Source organism: Doryrhamphus excisus, linkage group LG11, assembly GCF_037039965.1.
Source record: "Doryrhamphus excisus strain RoL-2023G ecotype Guam linkage group LG11, RoL_Dexc_Guam_v1.1, whole genome shotgun sequence".
NCBI classification, from domain to species: Eukaryota; Metazoa; Chordata; class Actinopteri; order Syngnathiformes; family Syngnathidae; genus Doryrhamphus; species Doryrhamphus excisus.
Window position 1 is genome coordinate 3,797,700 of NC_136367.1, and position 26,373 is coordinate 3,824,072.

Sequence of the window (26,373 nt, forward strand, 5' to 3'; positions counted from 1 at the left end):
ATACCAGTGGTGCCTTTTCTCGTAAGGAGGGATAATACAGTACATCAATAAAACACTGAAGCCCTCCGTGAATACTGCATGTGATTGACAGTCTTTGAATTCTATCATGCAAAGTGTGCAAAAAAAAAAAAAAACGGGAACTGGTGATTGAACAAATCGATAATGAGCTTACAGCAGGAGGTTTTTTTTTGTTTTTTTTTGTCATTTGAACCGATATAGGAACACTTGTATTGGGAACGGAGGAGCCATGTTTGCTTCTGGTGGTTCAGCATTAAAAGTCACTGAACTTCACACAGAGATCACTGTTGATAAATGAAATGTTGTACTTGCAATTAGCGAGACAGACGACACGGAACGTCTGATAGTTCACAGTGAGTTTGAATTGGTGCTGTTTAGCCGGATAATGTGCATTTCAAATTATAGCAAATAAACAGTTATGCAAATAAAGACGTCTTAGCTGCCTACAGGCAAGAAACTTCATCCTTCATTAAAGCATTTGTGGATATTATTCATCTGCTTTCCAGAGGTCCGGTTAGGGATGGGCTACCGGCCGTTGAGAACACGTTTCTTGAATTTTATTCCTGGGAATATTTCACAGATGATTCCCTTATTAATTCATGTGGGCATGAATGACAAAGCCATTTCTCAGTGACCACCACAAACAAGCATTTCACAAAAAAGACAATGACAACAGGTCAACTTGCAAAGTGGATATTAGTAAATACTACTACAAATATTTGCAAACAGATTGCGGTAATTTTGAATGAATAGCCACGTATACATGGACCCAAATATTCCATTTAAATTTTTAATTTTTAATTTTTAATTTTTAATTTTTAATTTTTAATTTTTAATTTTTAATTTTTAATTTTTAATTTTTAATTTTTAATTTTTAATTTTGTCAGACTGTGTTGTTTTTCTTCTTGTGTTGTTTATTGGCGGTTGGCAAGCAGCTTTCGTGTGCATTAGCGCCATCTGTGGAACAGAATCTAAACCCTTCTATACGCCATTCACAAGTCCAGTTTTATTAAAAAAAGAAAATAATAATTAATTATAAAATATTAGCAAGATTGAACTTCATCTTTTCCTGTTCCCGGGTGCGTTCTTTCAGCGAATGATGAGATATGACGTAACACGCAGCTCCAGACGTTCTTCGATTAAAAAAAATGGAGGCGAGCAATCGGCACTGGACTGCTGTGGAAAGTTTGTTTTTAATTCAAATTAAATTCCAAGACTGGACGAATGAAAAACTGGCAATACGGAGTTATTCCAACAAGTGAAAGAAAAACTTGAGGAAGTCGGTATCACGTGATGTTGGTGTTTACGCTTTACTGGGCATGCCCCATTGACTATTTTGGTTGATTATAGCGGTGCATGTAGACACGCGATTGGAATATTCCTTTCCATGGATACCATTGCTTTCGGAAAGGTCATTCGGAAAGAGAAAAACTCCTCATGTAAACGTGGCTAATGATCTAAAAAGCAGTTGAGCTGTATTTTTCCAGGGTGAAACAATAGTACTCATCTCTGTACCCGCTCCCTCAGTGACACACTTGCACCTTAAAAGGGCCCACACCCCGTAGTCAAGGGGGGTAGGGTGAGTGGTCGGTCCCTCATTTGCATGAGACAGGTGGCCACTTTTGGCTCCGGTGGTGGCGGCACTCGACAAAATTGGATCTGATCGTTTACTGTTTTACTGTGGCTGTTATGAAAAGTTCATTTAAACAATAAACTTCAGAATGATTATCTGGCGTCAAAGCAGAAACACATCAATAATGTATTTTGTGCATTACTAATACATTATTAATGTATTCATGCAAAATAAGAGCCGATAAAATTATGGGTATTATATGCTACCATGGAAACAGACATCATTTTAGAAGCCACCTGCTTTGTCATTTGTAGATGATGATGAGGCAATTAAGCGATTATGAATACATACTGCATAATTAGAAGATATCATAGCCAAACCAATGTATAGTACAATAATAACAATAATAATAATGATAAATGGCCTCACAGCTACAAAACACGGGTTCAATTTCACCCTCGGCCATCTCTGTGTGGAGTTTGCATGTTCTCCCCGTGCATGCGTGGGTTTTCTCCGGGTACTCCGGTTTCCTCCCACATTCCAAAAACATGCTAAGCTAATTAGCGACTCCAAATTGTCCATAGGTATGAATGTGTGTAGCAATATTACTTCCTGCTAAAGTAGGTTCCAACGGCAACGAGAGAACACTATTCCCCTTAATACAGGCCACACTACCATCAAAAACATTATTACAAGCAATAATAAAAATAGGTAAAATGTCATTTTGTTTACATAAAGAGCGACTCGGATCGTTTTCCTTGACACATCGCTTATTTTGATCAACTACAACATCAAAGAAAAAGCAGTAACGGCAGCGGTGGCGCAATGTCACGCTAATCTCTGCAAATTACCCACTAAATTGCCTCTTAGATCTCAAACCGGCTGCGCTGACGTTTTTAAGCAGTCAAACATAAACAGTACAATCAAGGTTTTAATTTGCAGCTGCCAAACAGGCTGGAAGCTCGAAAGAAAAAGAAAGACATCACGAAGAAAGCAAAAGACGGGATCAAGAAGGCTGACAGCGAGCGTGTTTCTTTGCATTCTGTTTAGATTATATTTATGTATAGAATATTTCTGTATTTTGCAGGCAAATAATGCTCATGCTCTCTTGCTGATAAATGAATTCAGGATCAATGGGAATGGTTTTATTTCATTTGAACATGCATCCGATTGCAATTGAATGCATCACATAATCAGTTCACAGTTCCACATGTCCAAAAGGAGTAGGAAGAAGCAAAGCTTATTAAATCCTACCCCTCAATCTGGTACTTTTACAATCAGTAGCAATTACATTTGTTCACTTCCTGCTTTCCTAATATGGTTTAAGGGTTTTTTCATTTTTTTTTTTTTTTCAATTTTTTTGTCCTGTACCAAAGTACGAGGTGATATGAGCATCCAATGACATAATGGGTACCATAGTAAGTGTCAATATAGTGATATATATAGCACATCATGACTGGTTCAAGACTCTTCATCCTTGTATTTAGCAAACATCAACTGCTTGTATTGTTTCTTGAATTGGCTCATCGTTGTGCATTGTTTGATTTCCTTACTCAATCCATTCCATAGTTTGATTCCACATACTGAAATGCTATGGCTTTTTAACGTAGTCCTAGCATATAAGTGTTTCAAATGTAGTTCTTCCCTGAGATCATATTTCTCCTCTCTTGTAGAGAAGTATTGGACGACATTTTTAGCTAATTGGTTATTTTTAGCCTTATGCATAATTTAATTTAATTTAATTTAATTTAATTTAATTTAATTTAATTTAATTTAATTTAATTTAATTTAATTTAATTTAATTTAATTTAATTTAATTTAATTTAATTTAATTTAATTTAATTTAATTTAATTTAATTTAATTTAATTTTTATTTTATTTTAATTTTAGCTGTTTGAAGATGAACTATATCAGCAAGTTTACGTATTTGTGGTTTTAGAAATAAGGAGTTAGTATGTTCTCTGTAGGCGGCATTATGAATTATCCTTACTGACCTTTTTTGCAGTACATTTAGCGAGTGAAGATTGCTTTTATAGTTATTAGCCCATATTTCCACACAATAAGTAAGATATGGAAGGAACCAGAGAGCAGTAAAGAGTGTGGAGTGATTTCTGATTGAGAACAAATTTTGCTTTGTTGGCAACATGAAGCTAAAATACAGGTGAACTTTTATAACATACTGTGTTGTAAATGTGCGAGTACCCGTTTTTTTTTTTTTGCACAGGCTGATTCTCTTGTAACGACCTGATGATTGCAACGTCAAAGGTAATGGCCTCAGGGCTGACGAGACCTTTAATAGGACCTGTTGTCAAAATTAACAGGCCTATAACCTTTCCCTTCACATTCATTATAAGGCAACATCGACAGCCAGGACCTGATGTCTTTCATTAGACCTTATCGTTGAATGACATTTCCCTGAAGTTTTGTCAATGTCAGCTTTTATTGCCCATAATGTTTGCTCCGTGCTTGAATGTTTTTTTTGTTTTTTTTTTTCCCACATGTGAATGTGGACACCTCTGACTGAGTGAGTTGATGTGATGTCTAAAAAGGAGGATTAAAAATTCATTTACTTCCCCCTCTCTTTTAGCAGCTTTGTACAATTACACAGTAGGTTAAAAACTTCATTTCCTCTCTTACCTGTGCATCACACACACACACACACACACACACATTTTTATCTGTCATCTTTGAAGAGCAGATGGCTGCTTCCTGGCACCACATGGCCAACACTCAGAAGATGAGGCGAGCTCTTTAAGGAGAAAATTACTTTCAGTCTGCTGTAGAAAACGTCAGCTCCTGCCTTTTTATTTATTTATTTATCTACTTTTTTTTTTTTTCAGACGGCGTCAGCAACAGCCCGAGCACCCTCGACTAACCCCGACCACAAACAACACCCGCCGCCGTGTGGCACCGTGATTGGACGACTCGCCATTTATCTTCAGTAGCTGCTGCTGATGATTATGTAAATACGTTACGCCTGAATGACCAAGTCAAACACAAGGTCGTAAAGTGAGATTATTAAAAGGCCGTGCAATCAACAAGCTCTTGCTTAAACCCCTCGGCTTTCCCATTTTATGTCATGTCCTCCCAATATGTGGGCGGGTGCTGCAGATATATGGATATCCATATTAATTATGCACACTGGGAGTCAGTGTGAGTGTGGTGGAGACAAGGAATAGGAGTGCGAGCAGAAACTTTTGCCACTTTCTGACTTTGAGAGAGCGTAATACAGCAAGGAAAACAGGGACCGACTCTACTTCTGATCCAGAAACGGGACGAGAAAGAGGATAGAAGGATCCATATTAATTCTACTTCCTCTACAACCTTGGTCAGTGGCATGGATTAGACACAGTGATGGGAATAACGGTGTTTAAAATAACGGTGTTACTAACTTTTTTCAGTAACGAGTAATCTAATTAAATACAAATATACAACATAAGGTGACCAGAAATATTTCAATATTGAACAAAGCAAAATTTAATATGAAAGCAATTTTCACTTGCTAAATGTACTGCAAAAAAAGGTCAGTAAGGATAATTCATAATGCCGCCTACAGAGAACATACTAACTCCATATTTCTAAAATCACAAATACTTCAACTTGCTGATATAGTTCATCTTCAAACAGCTAAAATAATGCATAAGGCTAAAAAATAACCAATTACCTAAAAATGTCATCCAATACTTCTCTACAAGAGAGGAGAAATATGATCTCAGGGAAGAACTACATTTGAAACACTTCTATGCTAGGACTACGTTAAAAAGCCATAGCATTTCAGTATGTGGAATCAAACTATGGAATGGATTGAGTAAGGAAATCAAACAATGCACAACGATGAGCCAATTCAAGAAACAATACAAGCAGTTGATGTTTGCTAAATACAAGGATGAAGAGTCTTGAACCAGTCATGATGTGCTATATATATCACTATATTGACACTTACTATGGTACACATTATGTCATTGGATGCTCATATCACCTCACACAAAAAAAAAAAAAAAAAAGAAAGCAGGAAGTGAACAAATGTAACAGTTACTGATTGTAAAAGTACCAGATGGAGGGGTAGGATTTAATAAGCTTTCCTACTCCTTTTGGACATGTGGAACTGTGAACTGATTTATGTGATGCATTCAATTGTAATCTGATGCATGTTCAAATGAAATAAAACCATTACCATTAAGTTAAGCATAATACAGTTATTACCATTTTTGACACCCTGTTACTGCACGTTACTGAAGCCGCCTAAAAATATATCACTGACCTCATAAGGTGAGATAACCAATGAGGTTTGGCTCAGGTTTTAGTAAAATTGCATCCTCAGCCAATCAGAGAACCTGAGTGGGCGGGTCTTTAGAGCACGTCCAAAGTGCAATATCAAGAGGGGCAATAGTTACTTTTCCTGGTAACTAGTTACTTTTTTAGTGGAGTAACTTTTTTGAGAACGAGTAACTATAAGTAATTACTTTTTTAAAGTAACGCGCCCAACATGGATTATAGATGCGAGTTGAGTATCATTTGTACTTACAATGTGGAGCATGATGTAGTCGCCGAGGCGCGGGGCACTGTCGATGCGAACCAGGATGCCGTCTTTGATGGTCGTGCTAAAGCCGACTGCCAATCTGTCTGTCCGTGTGCTGGGCCTTTCGTTATTGGGCCACGTGTAGGTGATCAGACCTCCTCCTTTACCGAAGATGTAGGTGGTGCCAGCTGTGGGAAAACAAGTGAAATAATCAGAACTTTTTGTTGGGGAGAATCATCATTCAGTGGCAAAATTTTTGTGTTATAGCTAATTGAATTCTTCTCCGTCTTTGGCTTCATCCGTATGACCTATCCAGACCTGAAATACAGCCCCTCCCTAGGGAATAACAGCCACTGTTGCCAGAACCGGATAAGCCTCCCAATCCTCATGTATTACATATGAGATCTGCAAGTCAAGAACAAGTACTGACAAGAAAGGAGAGAAGGGGGAAGAGGCAGTAAAAATCGACAAACCTTTGTTTTGCTTTAGTTGCCAGATGTACTATACAGTTTAAAACAAGCCCCTGGAACATTCTAGAAGGGGAGGAGGACACTGACCAGAACTTTTTATCAGGTACACGGATCAATTGATGCTTTCACTTGCACTCCATTCCCCCCCCCCCAAAAAAATAACAAACATTTTGCTTTTGTAGAATGTTCTGAAGGTGCATCAAACAAAGTGCTGAATCCTCGAGTTGCATAGTCTAAATTAAAGGCATCATCTTATCAAAAGATGAAAAACATTGGACCTACAGCGGACAAAGTTGAGAGCGAATCAATATGTGATGAAACAAGCCACTTATGGCCTGGAGACACTGGGAACCGACTGGCACACCAAAACAAGGGGAGACACACAAACCCTTGAAACCAGTTCCATTATAGAAATGCACACATGCACGTCTTCAACCCAGACCTAACTTTACATGTACAGTATGTCACAACAGTCATGATGTACCAACCCCAAATATATAATGGTCTGCCAATTTATTATTTGTACCAATATCAACTAATACCGATTTAGGCACCAGTTCAATGACACAAAATCCAGTGTTTATAGGTTTAAAACTGTTTTAAAACTGAAATTGGTTTGTGTCATAAGTAGGGGTGTCATAACATAACAAAATTGGGTTGATGAGAACGAAAGGAGGCTTTTATGAAAAAATGAATATATATATATATATTGCAATAAATTAATTTATTTGTTCATTGTTATGTTACACTCTTCTGCAGTCAAAATGAATGCTAGTGGTCGCACTGGAAAAAAAAAAGACTGCATCACTGACAGAAGGGCTCACTCAGTTCATGCTGTTCTGTGGAACAAGGTGCTGAAACCAATGCACAGAGTGAACCCGCTTCCTGTGTGTTTGGAGGCGGGTGAGGAAAACGGACACAAATGCATTTGGCAATGCATTGGGGCTGGAATATGATGGAAGTTAATTTTGATTTGTAGTGATAAATTAATTAATTTTAATTATATATATATATGCATACACATGCTACATTAATTCATATATATTAATTAATTTTAATTATATATATATAATTTAAATTATTTTTTATTTTATTGTGATTAATTACTTAACTATACATATATACATATATAGTATAATTAATTAAAAATTAATCACTATAAATCAAAATTAACGTTATTTATGATTTTTATTGTAATTAATAATTCATTTTAATTTTAATTGATGTATTTATAATTTATAATAATTTTATAGTGTCTGGTGCCCAAAATAACAGTTTCTTTCTGAACAAGAAATCTTAAAATCACATTTTAAGGTTTTGTGACAAGTGTGCAGGATTAGGTTATGTTTCCCAACGTTGTTTAACAACAGAATATGAAGTTATGGCTATTGGTTTCATTTCATACAATGGTGAACATATGTGCGTGCACCTTACAATATGAACTGTGGCGGGGTGTTACAAATAAATGAATGTACGTGAAACGGATACTTTCGGGGCGCCGCCTGAATGGCGATCACATGTGTAGCCTTAGCAAAAAAAAACAAAACACTAAATTAAGATGTTTATGTTAGTCCTTGCATCAATAATTTTATTCCACCTCATCCTCTGTCTAACCCTCACTGCTCCACTCCTTTCCAAGTCACCTAAACATCTGCTTCTGCCTTGTGATGGCTGCCCAGCTGTCTCACTTTTACCCCCACGAAGCAGCCAACAGTCTGCTCTGTGGTCCGTAACCCCCCCCCCTGGAGACGCCACCAACATATGGACAAGCGAAAGTAACGCGAGCGAGAGGCTCTAACCACCAGATGAGTGTGACTGTTTGCCCGCAGACACGCAAACAGGTCGGGATTTTGCAAACCTCAGGTGTCAGAAATGCAAATTGCGAGCTTATGTCGTCTTTGCTGCAAGAGAAATGTCCTCGGTGTCAGCCGCAGCGGTGCTTCAAACAACTGTTTGCTTGCATATAAGTAAACTACACAAGGCTTGCAGACACCTCTTTAGGAAATGTAAGCGCTATTCCTGATATATAAATATTCTCTCAAAGGCTTTGCTGTAATCAATGCTGATGTTTACTTTGCGTCTCACCTGCTTAAAATACAACATTCCCTTCTATGCTGAAAACACTGACTGATGCCACAAGGATGCAGAAAATCAGCCTGCGGTTATATTGCCCTCACTGTCTGGTTGCCTCAAATTTCGTCTTGCCAAAAGAGTTTCGGCAGAACTACTGCCAGCAAACTTCGCCTATCGCATCTAACACATACCCAATCTTTTCTGGAGGGGATGACAATGACGAGCGGCAACGATACAAGCACCCCGGGGAGCCAATTATCACATCGAGGAGATTTGCTTAGTCTTTCTGGAGGACAATGTACGGCCTGAAACACACACAGGAAGTCACACACAAACACAGTGACGCACGCAGACGAGACGAGGCGAGGGCTAGGCGATGCGAGGCAGGCGGTTGGCGACACAAATGCACATCGTGGTGCGAGAGCATTAAAAATGCAATCGCACGCAAATGCGCTCGGGAGATGATGCCCTCTCACATACAATCAGAGTGGGTGATTATGTGCGCAAGTATGGAGATGGTTTAATCCCACATCGGGAAAATGTGGCGACTTTGCTTTCTGCTCAGATTATTTTCCACTCAACAGTATCATGATATCATGAGTATCATGACTGTGGAGGACAGTGTTTGCAAAACATTGGGGATCAGGATCCAAAATATGTCCCTCCATACCCAAATAGTACACCCTGGACTGGTTGCCAGCCAATCACAGGGCACATATAGACAAACAACCATTCACACTCACATTCATACCTATGGACAATTTGGAGTCGCTAATTAACCTAGCATGTTTTTGGAATGTGGGAGGAAACCGGAGTACCCGGAGAAAACCCACGCATGTACGCATTTACATTGGGACACTATAGACAGATTCCAGTCTGGGAATTTATGAATTATCTTTATTACATGGGTGGGTTATTTGTTAACAGAACGCTAAATGACTGTATCTGTTGCCTTTCGAGTCCCCGGAAAAAAAAACCCACACATGCACGGGGAGAACATGCAAACTCCACACAGAGATGGCCGAGAGTGGAATCAAACTCGGGTCTCCTAGCTGTGAGACCTGTGCGCTAACCACTCGACTACCATGCAACTAAAAGTGTGTTCCTGTTCAACAAAATCACTCAAAATCAAATCATTTTAAATTGTCTGATAATACAGGCTGCACGACGACCGAGTGGTTAGCACGCAGGCCTCACAGCTAGGAGACCCGAGTTCAATTCCACCCTCGGTCATCTCTGTGTGGAGTTTGCATGTTATCCCCGTGCATGCATGGGTTTTCTCCGGGTACTCCGGTTTCCTCCCACATTCCAAAAACATGCTAGGTTAATTAGCGACTCCAAATTGTCCATAGGTATGAATGTGAGTGTGAATGGTTGTTTGTCTATAAGTGCCCTGTGATTGGCTGGCCACCAGTCCAGGGTGTACCCCGCCTCTCGCCCAAAGACAGCTGGGATAGGCTCCAGCATACCCGCCACCTTAGTGAGGATAAGCGGCATAGAAAATAGACTTTCCGATTACAGTCAACATTGATATTGATTTCCAATAAGGTCTGCACGCTAACCACTCGACCGCCGTGCAGCCCCAGTGAAAAACAACTGCTATCTCAAACTCACTTTTCATGAAATGCTAAAAATGTGTACTTTGTCCAGCGGTCTTTGAACGCACCATACATAAAACTTGTGACTACAAGTCCATTTGTTCATGGATTGTCTTAGATTTAAGTAACATCGTCAGCATGCTGGCACCCCAGGGGATAAAAATGTAAACAGTAGACCCCCCCCACCTCTGCAATTGAACAGTCATTTATAAATTATTGGTAAAAATAAATAAATTACATTAAATTCCCCCAGAAAACACGTCTCATTCAACCAAAGTTGGTTGGTTAGTTTTACAAGTAAAATTCTACAGTATGCATGTACCACTGTTAAAAAAAAATGTTTATATTTTATACTCCGTTATGGTTTTTTGTGATGAATCAAGATTTCCCAATTTGCTTGGCGGTCCTGGAAAGCATCATAGGTGCTGTAAGATGCAAGAGAGTTATCTGTATAGTCTACACATCATGTTATCGTTATTTATGGCAATTAGCAATAAAAAAAATATTTATATAGGGATATATGATTTTTAATGCAACCATGTATATGGCAATTGATCAAATTGTAGCCCAAAGCGTATTTGGAGTACTGTATGTCAAACATCAGTCAAAATCAATGCCTGTCAAGCAACCTTCAAAGTAATGCAAGTAAACTTCCCATTTAATGTATTCAAAAGAAATCCTTTTAAAGCTAAGTGAAAAAGCCAACATCAAAAGAATAGGACCTGCAAACAAGAATCTGAATCGGAAGGGACGACTTTCATCTTCATAATTTCTCTCTGCAGCAAATTATTTGAAATCTGATTGAACGAAACGGGTGCGTGTATTGGGCAGTGACCAATTGTCACAGTCTTCCATTCACAATCGCTCTTTGATCCAGTGCAATGGGATAGGCTCTAGCCTGACTCAAAACAAGATAAGTAGAATAAAAATGGATAGATAAGAGATATAAAGCTATCTGAATATGTGCAATTCAAACACTTTCTGGAGAAAAGCCGTCTTTTTTTTTTTTTTTACTTCTGCAATAATTGGCATTAGTTTACTACTTGTCTGCTGTGATTCATTGCGTCTGCACTTTGCCTCCATTTAGAAACTCTCACTGTGGGAGGAAAGATTCCGTTAAAGTCTTGGCCTCTATTTTCTAAGAGGACCCCTGAGACACAGAGGAGCAGACATAAGGTCGAGACACCCGTCTGCAAAACAGAACCACGTCCTGGTACTTCAACACCTTGTGTGACACAAGTCAACGACAGAAAAGAGATGGAAAATTACTCTCGTTTCAAAAGCCATGTGGATGCAACAAAATACCTCGTCCGGTCATTTGAAAACAAACACGCCAACACGAGCTATTGGTAATGGTAATGGTTTTATTTCATTTGAACATGCATCAGATTACAATTGAATGCATCACATAATCAGTTCACAGTTCCACATGTCCAAAAGGAGTAGGAAGAAGCAAAGCTTATTAAATCCTAGCCCTCCATCTGGTACTTTTACAATCAGGTAAAAATAAACTAAATAAAACTCCCCCAGAAAACAGGTCTCATTCAAACAAAGGTTGGTTAGTTTTACAAGTAAAATGCACAGCATGCATGTACTACTATAAAAACCCCATAATTTTATATGTTTATGTCTTTATTCTCCATTATGTTTTTTTTTAAGAAGCATTGAGATTCCCCACTTTGTTTGGTGGTCCTTGAATGCATCATAGGTGTTGTGAGCTGCAAGAGAAATATTCTCTTGCATATTCACTAATGAAGGATCAGGGTGTAGAAGTTCTGAGATTTCACACTTTGTTTGGCGGTCCTTGAACGCATCATAGGTGTTGTGAGCTGCAAGAGAAATATTCTCTTGCATATTCACTAATGAAGGATCAGGGTGTAGAAGTTCTAACTAAGATTTCCCACTTTGTTTGGTGGTCCTTGAACGCATCGTAGGTGTTGTGAGCTGCAAGAGAAATATTCTCTTGCATATTCACTAATGAAGGATCAGGGTGTAGACGTTCTGAGATTTCACACTGTTTGGCGGTCCTTGAACGCATCATAGGTGTTGTGAGCTGAGAATATTTCTCTATGATGCGTTCAAGGACCGCCAAACAAAGTGGGAAATCTCAATTAGAACTTCTACACCCTGATCCTTCATTAGTGAATATAATCAAATAACTACAATAAGCATTCTTATTGCAAATGCTGATCCAAAATTGGAGGCCGTCAAATTTCAAAATGTCAAACCCTTTTCCCGTATGAGTTCAAATAATAATAAAACCCCATTCACAGTGCAGCGTGAGGCTTGTTGTCGTCGCCACAACACCAATAAAGAACAGTTGACAGATGAATCAAATTGCAGGATAGTGAGCCGTGTAATCACTGGGATTCATCTCCATTTTACAACCTCCTACTTCATAATTCATATTTCCAACTGTTGCGTCCTCCCCCTCAAGGATAGAGTGAAGCATGGCGCTGATGACTGAGTGCTTTCACTCTGTGTGTGTGTATGTGCGTGCTTCAATAGCATTCCCGCAGCATACACAAACTGCATGTTCGAGTTGTCTCTCTTGGTTGTCACTACACACGCACAGCAAATGTTTCATCACTCATTGCAGACAGAAGTACAAGAAATGAATATGATGGGTGAAGGGAAGTGTGTTGTGAGGAGCGTCTGTGCAGGGCAACCAGCCAAGTATTGGAATGATTTAAAATCTAGTTTGTGATATAGTAGGGGGAACACAAATCTATTAGTAGACAATGAATAATGGATATACTCGACAGAAAAGGGAAAAACGAGGTTCATTCAGTATGTTTTTTTTTTTTTTTTTTCCCCTAAATGAGTCCCAACGAAAGGGGGCCAAACATAAAAAATAGATTGAATCATGTAAGACCCGACAAGGTCAGATGAATTCTGATATGTCATTTGTCATATTTTATTCCAAAAAAGAGTGGTTAGCACGCAGGCCTCACAGCTATTAGACCCGAGTTCAATTCCACCCTCAGCCATATCTGTGTGGAGTTTGCATGTTCTCCCCGTGCATGTGTGGGTTTTCTCTGGGTATTCCGGTTTCCTCCCACATTCCAAAAACATGCATGGAAGATGACCTAAAAATCTCCAGTGTGGCGAGACAATTTTTTTTTTTTAAGGTTAGGTCAATAAGGTTTATAGCGAGTTACTCGATGAGTGTGTATTATCTTAAATTCAATATTTTGTAATGTTGCTGAAATTAAAAGCAGGGTTAGACGCTAATTATCAGTCTCTCTAGTTCATGTTCTTCAAAAGGCAGATCCATAACCACCAATGTTTTACTGTCAGTTTCCATGTTAAAATACAACTAAATGTGTAAGAAAAAAATAAACACCAAACATCGAACATTTCACAAAAACCAGTTGAGGAAAGCAAAACGAATGACATGAACCCAAGTTAACCACCATCAAGAAAATGCCTGCAATGACAGCTCGGGGTAAATATGGTAGTTTTGTGACAAAGAGTCAATCTTCTCTGCCTCATTACATTCAGTACACGACCAATCTGAGGCAAACGTCAAAATCTATTTGCCACTGCGGTTTTTGTTGACATGTGTTGAAAAATAACTCTGCTTCTATAGAAAACATGACTTTTTCTTCTGCAAGCACATTTGGACACATGACCTTTATCATTTCAGTTAAAGTATGAAAAAAAAAATCTCATAAATAAGGAAAATCTGAATGAAACAGTCTGGATACTTAACATGTTTTAACTAATATTGACTGCCTAAGTTTCAAATGTTCCTCCACTGAGCACAACATGAGCTGCAGAGGTGAGGCGCTTTTTCTCTCTTGATTTCTTCTCCAGCAGATATCTGCAGCTGTGTGTCAGAATAGCAGAAAGATTATGAGGTGCATTCCCAAAAATCGACTTATTGAAAATGGGTCTGCGTATTGGTAGGGTGAGGTCAATTGCTTTATTTTTGGGTATACTTGGGTTTGACGGGCTGCACGGTGGGCTGAGTGGTTAGCACGCAGGCCTCACAGCTAGGAGACCTGAGTTCAATTCCACCCTCTGTCATCTCTGTGTGGAGTTTGCATGTTATCCGGGTTTTCTCCGATTTCCTCCCACATTCCAAAAACATGCAAGGTTAATTAGCGACTCCAAATTGTCCGTAGGTATGAATGTGAGTGTGAATGGTTGTTTGTCTACTATATGTGTCCTGTGATTGGCTGGCCACCAGTCCAGGGTGTACCCCGCCTCTCGCCCGAAGACAGCTAGGATAGGCTCCAGCACCCCCGGCAACCCTCGTAGGTTAAGCAGATTTAGAGGTAAAAACATAAAAACCAGATGAGCTGTCTATGGGTGAAAGATATCCATATTTTCTGCCACTTGTACTCACTAGAGTCGCGAGTATGCTGGAGCCTATCCCAGCTGACTTTAGTCAAGAGGCAGGACACACCCTGGACTGGTCGCCAGCCTCCATCCCCATTCTATCTAATTGGTCCTGATTTCCCAGTGCTAACAATGACAATAAAAAGCCACATTTGAACAGCAATGTTTCATTTTATTTTGGATCCAGAAAAGTTTGACTAAATCTACTTTATTTTGAGACTCAAAAGTCTTGGAATACAATTTGCGGCCAACATTGTTGCCGTGTGTTTGTGTGTGTGCGGGCGGTGGGGGGGCTCTCGGTCATTGCAAAGACAAACAGAGAGAGAGTGTGAAAAGTAGGCGTGTCTAGTTGGCCCCCACTATCCTCGAGGGAAGATTCAATTATAAATGATGCTTCCACTCTGAGCCAGCTTTGGATCCTTATTCTTGAGGGGATCTTCTTCACCTAATCCTCCGCAGTGTTTGGGGTGGCCTGTCTCTGAAGTGATACGCCTCACACATTCTCCCTCACATTTGCGCGTCATGCATTATGAATGATGCCGATGAGGGGAGACACTTTTGTCCTAATTTTGCTCAGAGCATTGAAAGAAGTCAACAGAATATAAATGGCATCGAAAGCATAGTCAGGTTGGATTGCGTTGCAGATGTCCAATTGTGTTGTTTTGCCATCTCGAGATGACATTGCTCTGCCTTTGCAGCTTTTCTTAGTCTTTGACTTAGCAGCGGCTTCACTTGCTTTGTAGCCCCCCCCCCCCCCTTTTATCCTTGTAATCTCTCGCCAAAAAAAAATCCACTGATGCTCGTTTGCGGCATTAAAGGCAGCAGGTTTTCTTTTGTATCGAGAATGCTGCATGGATCTCCGCTTCATCACCGCAAACCCACCTCTCTGTCTCGTCTCTCGCTCGGTCTATAAAATCCTCTTTGTTGTTTGTCTTCCTTTTTTAACTTCGGGAGCTGACTTGATCAGGTTGATAAAAGCATCTTAGATACATAGAACAATAGAACAGCACCGTTGAAAATATGATCTTCCTTTTGAATCTAAATGATTATCAATTACCTAAAAATGACACCCAATACTTCTCTACAAGAGAGGAGAAATATGATCTCATGGAAGAACTACATTTGAAACACTTCTATGCTAGGACTATGTTAAAAAGCCATAGCATTTCAGTATGTGGAATCAAACTATGGAATGGATTGAGTAAGGAAATCAAACAATGCACAACGATGAGCCAGTTCAAGAAACAATACAAGCAGTTGATGTTTGCTAAATACAAGGATGAAGAGTCTTGAACCAGTCATGATGTGCTATATATATCACTATATTGACACTTACTATGGTACACATTATGGCATTGGATGCTCATATCACCTTGTACTTCGGTATGGGACAAAAAATTACAACATTAAAAAAAAAAAAACTTAAACTATATTAGGAAAGCAGGAAGTGAACAAATGTAACAGTTACTGATTGTAAAAGTACCAGATGGAGGGGTAGGATTTAATAAGCTTTGCTTCTCCCTACTCCTTTTGGACATGTGGAACTGTGAACTGATTATATGATGCATTCAATTGTAATCTGATGCATATTCAAATGAAATAAATTACCATTACCATTTATCTTAAGATGACTTTCTGGACAATAATTTGCTGGACTACTTTTGAGAAGGTCGGTATGAGTTTGGTATGTCCCAATGTACAAAGCAAGGAAATGCATGCGCTTGGTGTGGAATAACTAGCACAGTAGAGACTCATATTATATTGCAGAAATGCTAATACTTACACTATTCTAAATCTATGTAAATATTTTATGCGGTTCCAGATGTGATACAATAGTACTGCATGGCCTCGTGTTCCTGAGTCTCTCCAATAAATCACTAGTTTAGCATCTTTTGGCACTGGCTGGAGCACATACACTCCTCTGTGAACAAGGTGGACTTCCCAAACATTGGTGGACCAAGCTGCTGCCCAGCGGCTCCCACTTTATCACTCAGGCTGCCGGTGCTGCTCAGCATCCCAAGCAAGAAACTGCCTGAGCTTTGGCTGCGTCTTGCATTTGCGATGAAGAGAGCGATCCTCCCCAATCCTGTCTGTGCGATGCTCAACCTGGGAAATAACTTTTTTAACACAGACTGATGGAGTTCTGCCTGTAGTTTGTCTTTCTGTACGGATGCTTTTACTTTGAAACCTCAAATCCTGGAAAGAATTGTACTGTTTTAGGAGTATTCATTCATTCATTTTTTACTTCTTATCCTCACAAGGGTCGCAGGGGGTGCTGGAGCCTATCCCAGCTGTCTTTGGGCGAGAGGCGGGGTACACCCTGGACTGGTGGCCAGCCAATCACAGGGCACATATAGACAAACAACCATTCACACTCACATTCATACCTATGGACAATTTGGAGTTGCCAATTAACCGAGCACTTAACATGCAAACTCCACACAGAGATGGACGAGTGTGGAATTGAACTCGGTTCTCCTAGCTGTGAGGCCAGCGTGCTATCCACTCGTCCGTCGTGCAGCCTGTATTATCAGAAAATAAAAATAAAAAACCTTAATGTCCACGACAGGGAGAACATGCAAACTCCACACAGAGATGGCCGAGGGTGGAATTGAACTCGGGTCTCCTCGCTGTGAGGCCTGCGTGCTAACCACTTAGTCGTTGTGCAGCCTGTATTTTAAGACAATTAAAAAAAAAAAAAAAACAATGTCCACTACGGGGAGAACATGCAAACTCCACACAGAGATGGCCGAGGGTGGAGTTGAACTCGGGTCTCCTAGCTGTGAGGCCAGCATGCTAACCACTCTGTCGTCGTGCAGCCTGTATTATCAGACAATTAAAAAACAAAAAAACAAAACCCTAATGTCCACTACAGGGAGAACATGCAAACTCCACACAGAGATGCCAGAGCAGGGAATCAAACTTGGGTCTCCTAGCTGTGTACCGCCCTTACACAGCAATTCCTGCGCTCTGCATCCTCAGGGTCGATCTCCATTCGTTATTCAAGAGCTGATAATTCAGCAGCCTTTCCGTTGGTTGGTATCGGTTTTGTATTGTTTATAACCACACAGTTGGGATTCTGGCTTTTCATTGGACGCCATTATACCGTATCCGTGTAGAAGCAACCGAGTGCTTCTACATAGCATTTCACTTCACCTTTCCTGGTCGGCCTTGCCACCGACTCAATCATTCCTTCATGTATATCTCCATTCCACCGGTAGCAGCTGGCTGCACTTGCAGCCTTTGAAGATGTACTTAGCTGCACTGACGAGAAATTTAAAGCAAGTGACGGCGGCTTTCAACAGCTCATGAAAGGCAGAAGAAATCTTCCTCTCCGTGTGAGTGAAATGGATGGGGTGGAGATGGGGGGTGGTGGTGGTGGGATTGTTGAAGCGGTATGGGTAGTGGGGGACAGGGACTCCAGAGGCACAAGCTTACTTCAATCCCCCCAGCTATAGTTTGCCCACATCTTTGGCTCAGACGACACACATGGAAATGAGCAAAATGTAGAGGAAAGTCAAGGATTGCCTCAGTGACAGAACGTCAAGCTACAAAAAGCAAACATCCACTTTTTTTTCTGTATTTTGTTTGGCTTATATATGTACAAAAGTAGTATTCCGCTGCAGTGGGCTGGCAAGGTAATTAGAAAAGTATTACATTCTGTGGGGACTTGGAGCAGACGCTTTTGGAAAAAGACAATCTTTGCTCTGTGACCTACACACCTTCATCGATCGTCTAGATATGAGTTTTTGTTCTATCAAAAGGATAACTTCGATGCTTGGGTATTGCCATTGGTGTAATGAGTGCCACTGTCACACTGTCACTGAATTTGGATTTTGATTGAGTGTTCCGTCACGGATCACTGGGATAGGCTCCAGCAAGCGGCATAGAAAATGAATGAAAAATGCATATACCCTGGGGTGCACCTCTGTCAGCGTTAAGCATGACACACGACATCCACTGTGTAGCCAACCACAAACTACTACAAAACTACTTAGCTTGTTAGCTTCCTTGGTAGCGTAACATTGGCAATTAAAGAGAGAAGGGGCGTGTTATTGGAGCTGGAAATAATTAATGCAGCAATTATATTTATTGGAATTGTTGATCTGAAATTGAGTGGAAGGTATTTGCATATATATATTTAAAAAAAAGTCAACTATTATTTATATAGCACATTTTATAAACAGAGTTCCCAAAGTGCTGCACAGACTAGTAAAATAAAAATTAAAAATAAATTACAAAAAATAAAAGGTACAAATTGAATTTAACCAAAAACTAAAAGATCAAATAAGAAATAAAATAGTAAAATAGATATTAAAATATTAAAAACAAGACGCAAAGCAATAAAAGTATAAAACGTAGTCATGATGTCAAAGTTATATAAAGTAAATAAAGTTTTATGTATGGTGCGTTTAAAGACCGCTGGACAAAGTACACATTTTTTCATTTAAAAAAAAAAAAAAAAAAAACACAGTGAAACATAGGGTGAATGACCAAGATTACCTCGTATTTCGGTACGTGACAAAAAAAAACATTAAAATACAAAATAATAAAAAAAAATATTATATTAGGAAAGCAGGAAGTGAACAAATGTAACAGTCACTGATTGTAAAAGTACCAGATGGAGGGGTAGGATTTAATAAGATCTGCTTCTTCCTACTCCTTTTGGACATGTGGAACTGTGAACTGATTATGTGATGCATTCAATTGTAATCTGACGCATGTTCAAATGAAACCATTACCCTATATCACACGTATGTATATAATGTATATACAGGATATAACGTACTGCAAGCCGACCAACTGCACCATTCATCACAGCAGCTCAAGGACCTTTTAGATTGAAGTCGAACTCGAAACAGAGTCCTATGAAATGCAAGAAAATGTGTACCTGAAATGTAACGGTATTCAAGGCAATCAAAGAATCCTTTGGACACAAAATGACAGAAGCACGCGTCGGGAATTTCGGCACAATAGGACCCTTAGCTTGATTCTACTGTTGGGTGAAGAGGCGAGTGCTTGACTGTGATGGCTAGGTTCCATTGCACCGTTGGTAAGGTTGAACATCCAGATTGAAGTCTCACCCTGATTGCAGGTCTAACACATCGATAAGAGGTGAACATTAGATTGTGATGGGGAAAGTCCAGTTTTGGTCCCGTACTCAGGACTGGAGAACCAATGGTAAGCCAATTTCATGGCCGCACTTCAAGTATATCCATTCTGAGGCTAGATTGGGATGGCTGTGTACTAGTACTACTACTCAAACTCATAATAATGACAGTTTGTTTTAATGTCGGGTCTATCAGGATATTAACTCTTTCCTGCTTTGCATACCTTGACTGCAGGCACTCACTCCATCAAGAAACTTTCATTTACTCAGTTAGATGTGGCTCTTTTCAAAATGTACCCTGGGGCAAATATTTGCATCTCTTCATGGCGATTGCTTGAGCAATGGTTACAATTCTGTGTTGTATTGTGTCGAAATGAAGTGGTCGCTGAGGTAAATGATATGGTTCACTAAGAGTGACGAGAGAGAGAGAGTGGTAGAAATAAAATGCTCATATTTAAGGCGAACGGGGGAATTGGGAAGTAGATAGATATAGATAGAGATAAAGAGATAGATAGATAGATATAGAGATACAGAAAGAGATAGATATATATAGAGAGAGATGGAGAGAGATAGAGATAGATAGAAATATAGATAGAGACAGATAGAGAGATAGAGCAATCGAGAGAGCAATAGAGTGATAAAGAGCGATAGATAGAGATAACAATAGAGAGCGATAGAGAGGTAGATAGAAAGATAGAGCGAGATAGAGAGGCAGAGAGAGATGACGATAGATAGAAAGAGAGATAGAGAGAGATAGAGAGACATAGCGAGATAGATAGATGAATGGATGGATAGATGGATAGATAGATAGAGAATGATAGAGAGATAGATAGAGATAGAGATATAGAGCGATAGATAGAGATAGAGAGTGATGGAGAGAGATGAGAGAGATGGAGAGACCGAGATAGATAGAAATAGGTAGAGAGATGGAGAGAGATAGAGATAGCAAGATAGAGATTGAGAGAAAGAGATAGAGAGAGATAGAGTGATAGAGAGCGATAGAGAGCAATAGCTAGAGATAGAGAGTGATAGAGAGATAGAGAGAGATAGAGCGAGATAGAGAAAGATAAAGAGAGATAAAGAGAGAGAGCTATAGAGCGATAGAGAGAGATAGAGATAGAGAGAGATAAAGAGAGAGATATAGAGCGATAGAGAGAGATAGAGATAGAAAGAGATGAAGAGAGATGGAGAGAGAGATAGATAGAAATAGAGAGATAGATAGAGATAGAGAGATAGAGAAAGAGAGAGAGAGAGATAAAGAGAGAGAGATATAGAGCGATAGAGAGAGATAGAGATAGAAAGAGATGAAGAGAGATGGAGAGAGAGATAGATAGAAATAGAGAGATAGAGAGATAGAGAGAGAGAGAGAGATAGAGATAAAGAGAGAGAGACATAGAGCGATAGAGAGAGATAGAGATAGAAAGAGATGAAGAGAGATGGAGAGATAGAGATAGATAGAAATATAGATAGAGATTGATAGAGAGATAGATAGAGATAGAGAGAGATAGAGAGCGATAGAGATACGTAAAGAGAGATAGACTTCCTTTATTGTGATTGCACAACAACACAGCAGTGAAATTACCAACGAAATATGGTAGTAGTAAACCAAATATAAATAAACAAGCAACTACGACTCATTTAAACCATGCTGTGGGTCATAAACCTGTACCAGCATCAAAAAGGAAACCATGAATAATCTACTGGGAATTGTCTCAGAATGCCGTTGTTCCTGGCTTACAATACCAAATGGGAGAGATTAGACAAACAAACAAACTCCAAGGAAAATGTGTTATTTCTTTTATCTCGGTTTGTTTTTCCGAAGCCTTGCACAGAAGGGGATGTAAATCAGGCTTATTTGCTCCCAAATAAGCCTGATGGTGCTATCAGACAATGTATGACTGGTTATGGAGAGCTGAAGGCCGTGTTCCACTTAGTGGTCCTTTCCATTACATTTTATCAAAACTATTATTATTTTGTTGCAAGGTAATTTACTTTTTATAGAATTTAAACCAACAGCTTCCACTGGAAAATTTTTGAATAATACCTGCATGCATTGATTTGTTTCTCATTTTTCCTCTTCATTGACAGCGATATTTAGCATTCATTGAACATTACTGCCCAAGGGTAATGACTATTATTGTAATAAATGCTTATCGCAGTTTTCTTAGTATTACAAATCACATTAAAAGGTGTCCTATTGAGATAATAAAATGACACAAAAAGACCGTGTTGTTTGCTTTAAGTGTTATTTCTCCTGCGGACCGATGGCCTCATTTTGACACACCTTGGCTTCCATTAATACCAGAATTATTCAGCCAGAACATTTCAACAACACTCATATTTCTCCTGAGACTGGGATAAATGGATCATTCTCACACTACCAATAAATCAATAAAACATTAGCCCCCTGCAGAAAAAAAAAAAAAAAAAAAAAAAGTGTTCCCATAGCGAAGCTGCCAGACAGCAAAGGGATGGGAGGCGAAATAAAGACAGAGGGTTTCCTCTGTACTGTCACTTCATACGTATGTTCCAAACACGTTAAACGATGAAATATTTCATCTCAACTTCAAGAAAAACATGTATGCTTGTAGATAACAGTAGTGAGCACCTCAGTGCACCCTCCAATCATGACACAGGCAACGTAGCCGAGTCATGGAATGTAGACGTGATCGCTCCTCACTTGATATTAATACGCTCAAATAATCAGACAGAAATGACATAAATAAGATAACAAAAATGTAGGTAGGTTTGTTTAATAAAAAGTATAGCTTTAGGTATAGCTTTGTCCTATAGGGAAGTTACTATAAATTATTTATGATATGGTCCCGAGGTTCCAAATACATGCATTTATTTGTGGCAGCCCGGCACAGTTAAATTTGGACCACCACAGATAAATCGGATGCTACCTTTTTTGTACTGCCTGCTTATAATATCACATCATAATAGGGCAGTTTAACTGGCGGGCCACACAGTCAGATCATCGGGTTTGATTCTCTGCTTGGGCATCTCCGTGTGTGGGTTCCAAATACATCCATTTATTTGTGGAAGCCCGGCACAGTTCAATTTGGACCACCACAGATAAATTGGATGCTACCTTTTATTAATTTATTTTTAAAGATTTGGTACTCCCTGCTGACCCTTGCTTATAATCACATCATAATAGGACAGTTTAACTGGCGGGCCACACAGATCATCGGGTTCGATTCTCTGCTTGGGCATCTCTGTGTGTGGGTTCCAAATACATGCATTTATTTGTGGCAGCCCGGCACAGTTCAATTTGGACCACCACAGATAAATCGGATGCTACCTTTTATTCATTTCTTTTTAAAGATTTGGTACTCCCTGCTGATCCTTGCTTATAATCACATCATAATAGGACAGTTTAACTGGCGGGCCACACAGTCAGATCATCGGGTTCGATTCTCTGCTTGGGCATCTCTGTATGGGTTTGGTCCGGGTACTCCGGTTTGATCCCACATTCCAAAAACGAGCCTGGATGTCAGTCTGGCTACTCCAGTGGCAATAGCGAAGCACTGTGCCTCTATACCCAGTTAACTTGATCAGTGTAATGGCATTGAACCCAACATGGCACCACGTCAATGTGTTCCTACCATCATCCACAGGAAACCACCTGATTTTGACAACAAAAGACCTCTTGATGCACTCCAAGGTCCATCAAGCGGAGTGAACTTGAGAGCAATACCTCAAGGTCCTGAGAGTTAAACTGTTTCCTTGCAGAACTGACGGAATCGATACTTGTTGATTGCATGATTGAGGCAAACGTTCCTCCTTTCCAAATATACTCAGCAAGCGCATTTTTTTCCCCCTTTGCATCAACTTCAACCTAACCGACTTCTACGCTTTAAAGCCCACAGGGAGGCATTTTAATTCAATTATACAACTTTAAGGCTTTAAATGATAGAAATCTAATTGTGTCCTCAATGATTTTCTTGTTTGAGGGAGTGAGAGGGATCATGTCATAATTGCAAGTGTAGTAAAAAGATGGGAGTTTGTGTGAGATTGTCTTCGATGCCAGGTTCTGGTTGTTCTGAAAAGTACGCCAACATGCGGGTTTTGAATATTGTATGTATTATCGCCATAAACATTCTACTGCAGCCATTTTTATTTACAGTCTGTAGCCAAGAAATGGTCGAGAAAGCGAAGGGACCCGAGATAACTTCATTGAATCGGATGCATAAAAACAAACAAACCTTAAACTGTATTATGGAAAGCAGGAAGTGAACAAATGTAACAGTTACTGATTGTAAAAGTACCAGATGGAGGGGTAGGATTTAATAAGCTTTGCTTCTTCCTACTCCTTTTGGACATGTGGAACTGTGAACTGATTATGGGATGCATTCGATTGTAATCTGATGCATGTCCAAATGAAATAAAACCATTACCATTACCATTGACTATTTGGCAACAGTTGTGAAATATTACAGCGAGTGGAAGCGCCGAACTTGATTTGAAAACAGAAAAGATGGATAGGGCAAAAGGGGAAGTAAAAAACAAACTCGGAACCGCAGAGTAGTAAATAACAGGAGAAAACATGGTTGACTTGTGAAGCACCAAGCTATCATCTAAAAGCGGACACTTTTCTCTCCAGGGACTCAAATTCCCTCGCTTTGCGAAAGGCCAATACCACTCCACCTAGCCAATTATGTCTTTACGCTTGGAGCTATCTCCCTGTCCCTGACCTTTTCCACATAATTCCCGATGGACCAGACTCAACACCATCACTTTTTATCTGGCCATCTTTCAGAATTGACAGTAAAAATATGGGGAGGATTTGTTTTATTTTGCATCCAGGAAAAATGACTTTCCTGTTAAGGAGTTCCGCTGGCTAACCTGGTCAGCTTTATCATCTCTTTAGAGCTTGGTTGGTGGATAACTCTATGGCCAAATGTATTAGCGTTACATGCAGGATTTTGAAAAATAGCAATAATTTACATTTTGCTTACATTTTAAGGAGGTTCAAATAAGAGCTTCAAAATGCAAACAGAATGAATGCAGCGAGAAGAACATTTTTTTTTTGAGTAGTTTGATTGAAAACAAGCCTTAAATTAATGAAATTAGTCAGTTTTAAGACCACAGCCTTTAAAATCCAGAATCTGGTAAAAAAAAAATTGTATCCAAAATGTCATTTTCTGATGTCTTGATGGCAAAGGCAAAAAAGCTTTCGCTCTTTGAACACGGTTGGTTTGTTAAGCTGCATAAGCAAGGCCTCTTGGAGTGTGCCATTGCTGCTGAGGTTGGATGCAGGAAGATATTTTAAAGCTTTTTAAATAAAATGAAATGAAATGAAATGAAATGAAATGAAATGAAATGAAATGAAATGAAATGAAATGAAATGAAATGAAATGAAATAAAATAAAATAAGCGACTCCAAATTGTCCATAGGTATGAATGTGAGTGTGAATGGTTGTTTGTCTATATGTGTCCTGTGATTGGCTGGCAACCAGTCCAGGGTGTACCCCGCCTCTCGCCCAAAGACAGCTGGGATAGGCTCCAGCACCCCCGCGACCCTCGTGAGGAAAAGCGGTAGAAAATGAATGAATGAATGAATGATTAAATTAAAAATTAAATTAAATTAAATTAAATTAAATTAAATTAAATTAAATTAAATTAAATTAAATTAAATTAAATTAAATTAAATTAAATTAAATTAAATTAAATTAAATTAAATTAAATTATTTCAAAGATAATAAGGGTTAAGGAACAAAATTGTCAAGTGGTAGACCCCCCAATATGTGTCTGGCCCTGGGCTGTGGGATCCGATTGGCTGTCCGACAAGATACGGTGCAATCCTCAGCCCACATGAAGGTTGCTGCAGTCCAATAAGTATTAGCTATACCTTCCTTTAAGCATGATTTTCTTTCAATTGTTAAAAATTTAAAATAAGATTCTGCTGATCTGGAGATGCTGTGAGATTTCTGATGTTGATGCAATTTTCTTAATCTATGTGCGTCCACAGAAAATGCTGCTTAACTTTGCGTTTCTCCATCCATTCTCAAATGTGAATTGGTCAGGCACTTTCAGGCTCCACTGCTTCCTGATAGCTCGCTTTAGCGGGGCTCCATAACCCAATCAAATTACAGATAATTAAAACAAGAAACCCATTTAAGACCCTGAGGGTAGTGAAAAAGCACAAATGTGCCAAATCAAGCAGATCAGCCGACATTATTCAGATAATCCACACAATGGACACCTTCTTCTTTGTCGCTCCTTCTTTTGGCTGTCCTTTTTCCATCAAATCTTTTTATCCCTCCTCTCATCATTTTTGTCTTGGATATTGGGTCCTATAATTCAATGTATTTAATGCTTGAGGTCTCTAAATACTTTACACATACCTCAATGACTTAATGGAAGACACGCGTCTGTCTCTACCAGACCTTCGCCTTTAAATTGAATGTCTCCACTCCATTTGAGAACCGCGAGAGGATAAAAGGACCACGTGGTGGGTCTTTTATTCTCTTGTTCAAGAAAAGGACTGGGGAAACTTCAACGTGATGTGGACCATATTCATTAATTCTGCTAATATTTGAGCCTGAGTGAATCTGCCGCATATAGTGTAGATGAGGAACCACTTGTTCATGGAGAATCAGGCAGTTTGAAGGACACCTTTGATAGCCTGAGCTGGAAAATATGTGATATTTAACAAT

General features: G+C 39.3%; 1 protein-coding gene across 1 annotated transcript in view; it reads right to left on the bottom strand.

Moving 5' to 3' along the window:
- nrxn3b (neurexin 3b) overlaps positions 1-26,373 on the bottom strand; it is a 294,220-nt gene that overhangs the window by 76,315 nt on the left and 191,532 nt on the right. Inside the window, exon 22 of the mRNA XM_078794519.1 lies at positions 6,117-6,298. Coding sequence (XP_078650645.1) covers positions 6,117-6,298 — 182 coding nt within the window. The remainder of the gene's footprint in view (positions 1-6,116; positions 6,299-26,373) is intronic.